This window comes from Austrofundulus limnaeus, unplaced genomic scaffold (genome assembly GCF_001266775.1).
Source record: "Austrofundulus limnaeus strain Quisiro unplaced genomic scaffold, Austrofundulus_limnaeus-1.0 Scaffold445, whole genome shotgun sequence".
Classification (NCBI taxonomy): Eukaryota; Metazoa; Chordata; class Actinopteri; order Cyprinodontiformes; family Rivulidae; genus Austrofundulus; species Austrofundulus limnaeus.
The window spans coordinates 286,191-295,958 of record NW_013952847.1 but is presented as its reverse complement, the minus strand read 5'-3'; the positions used below and the strand labels follow the sequence as shown (position 1 = coordinate 295,958).

General features: G+C 39.8%; 1 protein-coding gene across 6 annotated transcripts in view; it reads left to right on the top strand.

The window, feature by feature from the left end:
• citb (citron rho-interacting serine/threonine kinase b) overlaps nucleotides 1-9,768 on the top strand; it is a 95,601-nt gene that overhangs the window by 78,628 nt on the left and 7,205 nt on the right. For 5 of the 6 annotated variants that reach the window (XM_014024906.1, XM_014024902.1, XM_014024903.1 and 2 more), the window contains 9 exons: nucleotides 341-429; nucleotides 498-602; nucleotides 876-1,045; nucleotides 3,556-3,636; nucleotides 4,595-4,730; nucleotides 6,186-6,325; nucleotides 8,010-8,102; nucleotides 9,173-9,281; nucleotides 9,414-9,542. In XM_014024906.1, coding sequence (XP_013880360.1) covers nucleotides 341-429; nucleotides 498-602; nucleotides 876-1,045; nucleotides 3,556-3,636; nucleotides 4,595-4,730; nucleotides 6,186-6,325; nucleotides 8,010-8,102; nucleotides 9,173-9,281; nucleotides 9,414-9,542 — 1,052 coding nt within the window. Of the gene's footprint in view, nucleotides 1-340; nucleotides 430-497; nucleotides 603-875; nucleotides 1,046-3,555; nucleotides 3,637-4,594; nucleotides 4,731-6,185; nucleotides 6,326-7,672; nucleotides 7,987-8,009; nucleotides 8,103-9,172; nucleotides 9,282-9,413; nucleotides 9,543-9,768 lie in introns of those variants that run through there. The other variant, XM_014024905.1, reaches the window with a different exon arrangement.

The window sequence follows — 9,768 nt, the reverse complement described above, 5'->3', positions numbered from 1 at the left end:
ATATATATGTACGTATACATATTATGTTCCATCCCCAATCTCTCTAAAACCACAGCAGCTGTTTTAATACTAACACTTCTGATGAAATCTACCAAGTGTTGCTTTATTTTGATACCAGGATTATTTAAGTACAGTTTGAAAATGCTGAGAAACACTCAGCTACATTTCAGCATGGTATTTTGAGCAAAAACTTCAAGAAAACCCCTTGGGGCTTAAGAGGTTAAAGCACTTGTGGGCCTCATAAAATGACATGGTGGGCCACATTTGGCCCACGGTYCTTGAGTTTGACATACATGATTTAGAGGTCTGTACATGACTCTTAAGCCTTGTTTTCTGACAGAAATGGAAAGCGAGGTCAGGGCTGGGAGAGAAAATACATCATCCTGGATGGCACTAAGGTGTCAGTTTATGAGATMGAGCCCAGAGAAGGTAAGACTTAAATCTGACTGGGTCATTAGCAAACAGACTACCAGAAGTAACCTGGCCTCTGTCTACAGACTCTGTGAAGCCGCTGGAGGAGTTTGACTTGTGTCTATCTGATGGAGAAGTGATGGTTCATGGAGCAGTTGGAGCTTCTGAGCTTCCAAACACTGCAAAGTCTGGTGGGCACAAAGTTTATTTGGTCTACGGATGTTCAAATATTTTTTTCCACATCAACAAATCTTGTGCTGATTTACCATTTATAGGACTTTCCCATCTGATTGTTGTTCAGTCTTTCTGTCTTTTTTGTTTTATCACGTCGCTTTCCTTGATCCTGCAGCTTATAGAACMCTTTCCAGTTTTTGTCCTGTCATTTCTATCTTTAAAAACAAAGCCTGTTAGAATTAATTAGCGTGACGTTAACTCTGAAGTTGAATCTCCTGTGTTTGTGTCAGATGTCCCCTTTGTCCTGAAGCTGGAGTCTCGGTGTCACACTCCCTGCTGGCCTGGTCAGTCCATCTACTTCATGGCCCCCAGTTTTCCAGAAAAGCAGCGCTGGGTGGCTGTGATGGAGTCTGTGGTGGCTGGGGGACGAGCCTCGCGGGAGAAAGCAGAGGCTGATGCAGTGAGTATTTCTGAAGCCAGCACCTGGACATAAACAGCTGTCTCTGTGGACCTGGAAGGTCCTACATTATTAAAACTGYTCTCTCAGATAAATGTTACATTGATGGCTTTAACCTAGCCTTTCTCTGAGGAACAAGTTTACTTTTTGGTGGGACTGGAAGATAAAAGTTTTAGGTTTTAAATGCATGGTCATCAAAAWACATGTGTCATTAACTGTCTCCTTCTCTCCTCTGCTCTTTTCTTCTCTCTGTCTCTTCCATCACCACTTGTTGCTTTTTCATCATGTCACACTCTGTGTCTGGTTTATGGATATGTTTTGCTCATTTGCTTGATTATACTGGACTCACTGTTTTTTTAAAAAATAGGCTCTTTTGTCCAAAAGGCATCTGGTTCTGTCTCCTCTGGTGCAGGTAAAGAGTTCAGAGATGCTGATTGAAGGCGTTTCATATAAACACCACATACAGTCATGAGAAAACAGCCTACCCTCTTTCAGTTCTAGATTTTTAAATATCACAGCTTAATACAAATATTCTGGTCTTCATATGGCTTTGAAATTATTCAAATTTAACTTCAAATAAACAAAAAAAAAGACACAACTGATTTAACAATGGCATTGTGAACTATGTGAAAACAAAGTCAGCCTCATGATCCATTAGGTTGTTAGAGTTTAGGTTAGGTTGTAGTCTGGTGTTGTGTTAACTCACCTGAATGCTCCAAACYGTTAAAACTCCTGCATTTAAAGTGCTGATCATACTGATGATATTTCAATTAGGTTTATTTATATAGCACCAAGTCACAACAAACATCGTCTCAGGGCACTCATAACAAAAAATAAATCTAAAGAAGCCAGCAGATTGTGTTGAATCACTTCATCACAGTCTCCCATCCTGAGCAGCACATTGGTGACAGTGGAGAGGAAAAACTCCTTTTAACAGGAAGAAACCTCCAGCAGAACCAGAACCAGGCTCAGGACAGGCGGCCATCTGCCTTGACCAGTTTGGATGGGGGGACAGGAAAGATACACAGAAGGACTGGTCCAGGTGCATTTTCTACTGGAAGAGAGACAAAGAAAAAAACATGTTATTGATAGAAATAATTACAATAAACATGTAGAGAARAGAGACTAAASACAACAGCAGAGTGAGGAAATGTGCTCAGTTTGTGCTCCAGCAGTCTAAGTCTACAGCAGAAGAAAAGAAGAATAACTCAGGAAACCTAAGTCTAACTATTAGGATTTATCAAAAAGGAAAGTCTTCAGTCTAATCTTAAAAGTAGACAGAGTGTCAGCCTCAYGGACAGAAACTGGAAGTTGGTTCCACAAGAGAGGAGCTTGATAACTGAAAGCTCTGCCTCCCATTCTACTTTTAGAAACTCCAGGAACCACAAGTAAACCTGCAGTCTGAGAGTGAAGTGYTCTGTTAGGAAAGTATGGAACAATAAGATGTTTAATATATGATGGAGCTTGGTTGTTAAGAGCTTTGTATGTTAGGAGTAATATTTTAAATTCTATTCTGAATTTGACAGGGAGCCAGTGGAGAGAAGCTAAAACTGGAGAAATACAGTATGATCTCTCCTTACAACTCTCATTAAAACTCTAGCAGTAGCAGCATTTTGGATCAACTGAAGACTTCTTAAAGAGTTTTTTGGATGTCCAGATGATAAAGAATTACAGTAATCCAGCCTGGACATGATAAATGAGACATGAATCAGTTTTTCTGCATCMTTTTTGGACAAAATGTTTCTAATTTTAGTGATATTACACAGGTGGAAGAAGGCGGTCCTGGTAACACTTTTAATATGGGGTTAAAAGACATATCCTGGTCAAAAATAACACCAAGTTTCTTTACATTAGAACTGGAGGCCAGATTAATGCCATCCAGAGGAGGTGAAAGGCTACAAAGTTGATCCCTAAGATGTTCAGGTCCAAAAACCAKAACCTCTGTCTTATCTGAGTTTAGAAGCAATTCACTTCATCAATACGTCTGAGCAGCACCTGACTGAGGTTAGATTTGAATTATTTCAGAACCAGGTAAAAGTATTATGCTCTAAAATCTAAAAACTCTAGACCTGAAAGAGGGAGTTCCTATTTCCATCATTGTCTACAGCAGCAGTGGGCAGTCCTGGTCCTCTGGGCCTAATCCTGTATGTCCTACTTGTTTCTCTGCTCCAACGTGACTTGAATAAATGGGTGATTAACAGGCCTCTGCAGAACTGTCAGGTGTGTTTACAGCAAAACAAGTAAAACAAACAGGACTGTGGCCCTCGAGGACCAGGATCCTGGTCTACACACACCCTGCTGAAGCCCTCAGCACTGCATGTGTGTCACTGTGTTGCTTATTTCACTTCCTGCTTTCACCTCACCTGCTGTCGCTGCTCCTTATCAGACATTTTGTCAAGTCAACAAGACTCTGTTTTGTAAGCAAACATAAAGGTTCTTACCAAGATGCCTCACTAAGGTGATGMTGATGATTAAGATACCACTGACTGCTTGGTTTGTTTCTACTCTTTCAGAAGCTTCTTGGGAATTCTCTGTTAAAACTGGAAGGAGACGACAGACTGGACATTAACTGCACCCTTCCTCTCACAGATCAGGTACATTAGAGTATGTTTGTGAAAAGATCAGGAAACTGTTTTCTTGTGCTCTTTAACTAGTTTTGATTTATTTTATAACCTACAGCAGGGGTGTCAAATTCATTTTCATTAAGGGCCACGTGTTCGTTACGGTGGCCCTCAAAGGGCCAGGTGTAGTTAACTTTAACGTTTCACATTAAACTTGGACTAAACGGAAAACATCTTGTTCCTGTCTCATTGCTGCAGCTGAGCACTGCTAACAAACAATAACTCTACCTGGTATTTCCTGCTTAGAAACAGTGTTTAACACATTCTCTTTCAAACACTGAAAAGTACTATGCGCAACTAACTAAATGTGAAACTAATAATACAGAAATACTATTAAAATTAAAAGTAAGAGAGTTTTACTCACTGAGTTGTGGTGAGTAGCTGCCTGGGGGCAGACGTTATAAGATTTTTTTCTTCTTTCTGCTCCCTTTTGAGAATGAATCACAATGATTGTGGTCATAATTCATTATGATTTTGTGTTGTGCTGGAAATTGTTTTGTTTTTTTAATTAAATGTTTTGGATTTAATTAAATGAAAAAAAAAACTTAACTCTTACTTCCTACAGGGAATTCCCAGCATACAGTAAACAACATGCATTATGGGAGCTGTAGTTTATGGTGGACGCTGGCTTTACGGCAGCTTATTTTAAAACATTAATACTGAACTAACTAACTAAACTAGTTACTTAAAGCCATCAGCTCAGGGGCAGGACAGTATTATTATCTTTCACCTTTTAAATGTTTTTATTTTGTTGCGTTGAATCATAAATTTAAAGTTTACCATTGATATTGACACGTGATCAGTTTTCTTCATAGCAGAACAGTTGATGAGAATTTGCCCACCATGCTCACCTAAATGATGTTCAGCTGTTAGTTTTGTCTTTTTATTTGTTTATTTTTATGCATTAGTTTTGTTTGTTTGTTTGCTACAGATCGTCCTGGTGGGGTCTGAAGAGGGTCTGTATGCGTTGAATGTTATTAAGAACTCCTTGACTCACATCCCTGGCCTGGGGTCAGTTTTTCAGATCCAGATCATCAAAGAGCAGGAAAAACTGCTGATGATTGTCGGTAAGATGTCCCGTCTCATTGTTTTCTGTAAGATGAAGGAAGAAAGTCCTGACTTTTTTTGTGGCTTTAGATGCTGTCGTTAAAAAGAACTGAGATAAATCAATGAATTTGAATCTGAAGTTTGTCGCTCTSCAGTAAGAATAATTATTCACAAGTAAGTAACATTTAGGACCGTTATTCACCCCAAGGTCAGACTGTGCAATGCTACAAAAACCCTAAAAGCTCCATCTCAGACTCCACTGGCCTCAGTTAGCAGGGGAGAGGTTAAAGGTCATGACAGGACAGTTAGAAAAAGAAAGGAAAAACTAAATGGCATCACAGCTTAGGTTAGGTAAAGTTGCATCTACTGTAAATTTAAACAAGTTGGTGGTTTAGATATTTTGTAAGTGAATGACAGTAACGCTCAGCTGTCAACACATGCAGTACTTTTACAGGACCACATTAAATATGTTTGGCTAGAAGTCACAGAGAAAACCAAACAGTAAATTAGCACAAACATCTCATAACAAGTGACAAACACAGATGCTGTCAACTTGTTTTACAGCCACAGGACCTGAGCTCCTTGCAGACAGTGAGTCCAGCAGGAACTCCTCTGTAGACCAAAGGATAAACGTTCAACCATCAGTCTGACAGTTGAAGCTAAATGATCCCAAAGCCAGAAGCACAGCTACAACAGAATGACTGAAAAAGAAAATAATCGAGTCGCATTAAAGAAATGGAGCTGATYGAAGGCTTTTTAGAGAGCTGTGCAATAAATAAATACTCACAAACCTCAGTGTACCAAAGCTAAACTATTAGCTGGTAAAAAAAAATACCTGTTTATTAGGCTTAATTTCAGACATTTACACCTTGAGTAAAATGGGACCTGAGTCAAACAAAAGCAGCAACAATTAAACATTTTAATTTGTATGTTGCTAAAAGCCTGTCTGACTGATGCTGAAAATTAACCAAGACTATTTGAGTTTACGTTATTAATACGTGACACTTGTCCCTATACAGATAATCAGTACATTAAATGAAATTACTTGGAATAAGTAATAAAGCAGAACTATTAATTGATGCAGATCTAACATGATCAAAACTAATGTGATTAAACTTTCAGCCTGTTTCATGTGAGGCCCCCTGCTGGCCTGAGGCCTCCAAGCCATGGCTTATGTCAGGTTAGTTTTGAATGTTGTACAGAAGAGTGGGCCACAGTTCCTCCACAGCAGTCTGAGACTGATGAAGATCATTTGAGTTATTTTTTTGCAGGCTCAACAGATAATAAATCATGGAGTTTTCAGTCACAGATTTAGTTTGTGTTAAACACACAGCAACACACGGTCCTACTGTGCGTATGTCTGAGGGTGTACTGATCTGACTGTAGGACCAGATCACATGATGCAGCCACAGAGAACAAGATAAAAACGTTCAGTCTGTCTGTCTGGGAGCATAACGTCTGTCTGTGTGCTGCAGGGGATGAGAGGGCGCTGTGTCTGCTGGAGATTAAGAGAGTGAAGCAGTCTCTGGCTCAGTCCCACCTGCCCAGCCCAACTGAACTGGCCCCCTACATCTTTGAGACAGTGAAAGGCTGCCATCTGTTTGCTGCTGGGAGGGTATGTCCTCATCTTCTTTGTGACACTCGAGGCAAAGCAGATTGTGTGTTTTCACAGAAAATCAAAATCAGAATCAGGTTGTTCAAGTATGCTTGTTCCACTTAGAAAGGCTCACTTGCTCTTGTACTTCTAAGCACCTATTACATATTACTGAACATAAACTACAGTATATTGCCAAAAGTATTGTCTCACCTGCCTTGACTCACATATGAGCTTAAGCTACATCCCATTCCTGATCCATAGGGTTCAATATGATGTTGTTCCACCCTCTGCAGCTAGAACAGCTTCAACTCTTCTGTCCACAAGRTTTAGGAGTGTTTATGGGGATTTTTGACCATTCTTCCAGAAGCACATTTGTGAGGTCACACACTGATGTTGGACAGAAGGCCTGGCTCTCAGTCTCTGYTCTAATTCATCCTAAAGATGTTCTATCAGGTTGAGGTCAGGACTCTGTGCAGGTCAGTCCAGTTCATCCACACCAGACTCTGACATCCAGGTCTTTATGGACTTTGCTTTGTACACTGGTGCACAGTCATTTGGATGGGTGAGTAAATACTTTTGGCAATATAGTTTATGTATTGAGAATAATGGACATAACATTGAGAAGGTATAAATAGACACGAGAAGACAGAGTACACATAAAATATAAAAAACATAGACCACTTTGAACAGTAAGTTAAGGCTTGAAGGCTAAAGATGATAAAATTTTTATTTACGAGTGAATGTTTAACTACTGTATGTTTGTTCAGTGTTATGATGACCTGGGGGTCTTGTGGTTGCTCTTTCTTCACTCGAGAGGTGTAAAGGTCCTGTATGGAGGSCAGGTTAGCATCACTGATCCAGACTTAAAAATTTTCTGCAGTCTGTTTCTGTCTGGTTTGGCTGTTCAGTCAAACCGGACCGTGGTGGACTTGGCAGAGGACCGACCAAACAATGCCTGAGGAGAAGTTTACCAGCAGCTATTGTGGCCAATTAAGCTTCTTGGGGTGCAGCAGGAAGTGCATCCTCTGCTAGACTTCCTTGACGGTGGGATCTGCTGATCGTTTCAGGTCCTGGATGATAGTGGTACTCAGGAACCTGAATGTGTCCATTAGAAACACAGTGACACTGTGGCTGGAGATCAAAGGCAGAAGTCTCCTCCCGATGTCCACTGTTATTTACAGTTTTATGAAAGCTGAGCTCAAGATTGTTCTGACTGCATCAGATAAAGCTAAGGAATGTTTTGAGAAGTTTGACAGAAGAACCACTTGAGGTGCAGTCATTTGTGTAGAGAGAGAATAGCAGTGGGGACAGTACATGTCCCTGAGGGGCACCAGTGCTGATGTTATTTTCTCCTGTGATCCACAGACAGGTGGATGTTAGGACAGAGAGCTGAGACAGCTCTGACTGGAGGTCAGATGTCGAGCTGAAATCCATAAACAGGATCCTGACATGTGTTCCTGCAGAGCTGAGATGTTACAGCTCCATGTTGACTGCATTCACTGACCTGTTGCCTGCAATGCGAACTGCCAGGCGTCCAACAGGGGTTCTGTGTGGGTCCTCAGGTGGTTCAACACCAGCTTTTCGAAGGATTTCACAATCAAAAACATCAAGGACCTGAGGGCCTGTTGTCATTTAATCCTTGGATAAAGTTTTGAGGGAAGATATCATAATACTCTGTAACATGTGCACGTTCTCTTTGCAGGTAGACAACGGGCCGTGTATATGTGCTGCTATGCCAAATAAAATCACCGTTCTGCGTTACAATGACAATCTTAACAAATACTGTATCCGTAAGGTGAGTGGGACCTGCTGAGGAACAAGGGATCTGGTGAAGAGGATAGAAAATGGTTGGTGTATTTGGTGCATGCATCTGAGAGGCTTTTTACAATTACTGTCAGTAAAAAAATGCTTTAAATCAAACAGGTTTTAAAAGTAAAGCTCTTCTTCTGCATGTCTGTTTTATTACCATTTATGATATTTATAAAATGTTAATAGATGGTGGGATTCAGTCTTACACCACAGAATTATGCACATTAGTTTATTTTAGTCTGAATCACAGGTTGAGGAGTTTATAAAATACTGAGATGGAGCCATTTCTAAACTACCTGAGTCAAAATGCAACGTAGGTTTTGTGTTAATGATGAAAATAAAAATGCGGATTATGACATAATATATTATTATGACATTATGAGGAGAAAAAGTGTTAAAAATTCACATTAAATTGGAAAAGGCATTTTCACGACTTAATTAATTAAAAAGAATAAAGGAAAAATCTGAAAAGATGGTTAATGTTTCTATGCAGATTAATGCTCCTATAAGAATACGGTAGTCTGTGACTTACATGTAGTGCTGTGCAAAAGTTTTAAATCATCTTTGATTTCTTATGCTTTTCCTCCTTTAACGTGATCTTGATCAGTAGTTTTTTTTTTACAATATTTTTAAAGTTTTCTCTATATTGTGGCTGATTTTTCTCTCATTTACTGAACAGTTTTTGTACTCAGTATAAACTCAGCATATTGCATAGTTTGTAATCAAGTGTTCCAGTGGTCAAATTAAGCAGATGAACAGAACTGAAAGAAACAGGTAAAAGTTTGGACCCTTGGAAACAAAGTATGAGGCAATGAAGGATGACTCAAGACTTTTGCACAGTACTGTAAATCAATTTGTATGTTATTAATCAGAATCAGAATACTTTATTAATCCCAGCGGGAAATCACAGCAAATTACATTAACTAGTAAATATAAACATTTCACTTTTTTGCTTTTTAAATTTTCCTTGGATCTTTGTATTTTTTACAACCAATTGTCTTTTTTTAAATATATGACCATGCCAGACTTGAGTATATTCCAAATCTTCATTCACAGGAAATTGAAACTTTGGAGCCATGCAGCTGCATCCATCTGACCAGCTACAGCATCATCATCGGCACCAACAAGTTCTACGAGATTGAAATGAAGCAGTATGTGCTCGAAGGTGAGGACACAAATGAAACTTGTCTTTTCCTCTTCAGGCACCAGGAAACATCACAACATCTTCACTGATAAAGGTAACTGAGTCACTTCACAGGGAAACACAACTGTAAGAGTTCTGCTTCATCTTCTGCAGAGTTCTTGGACAAAAATGATGTGTCTCTGGCCCCGGCTGTGTTTGCAGCCTCCTCTCACAGTTTTCCCATCGCCATCATGCAGGTGGCCAGCAGTATGCAGAAGGAGGAATACCTTCTGTGTTTTCATGGTGAGTTTGAACGCACTGCTGCAGGAGTCTGCAGGAGGAGCTGACAAATCATGGACAAAGTAGTGTTTTATTAACAAGAAGTAACCATAATGAGGGAGATCAATGGGCCTCATGCAAGAACCGTTCGTACGCACAGATTTGTTCTTAAGTTGTGCGTACGAGTGATTTAGGAGAATTTGTGGCATTCACCAATGTAGTGTTTACGCCCATTTCACCTCACCTCATC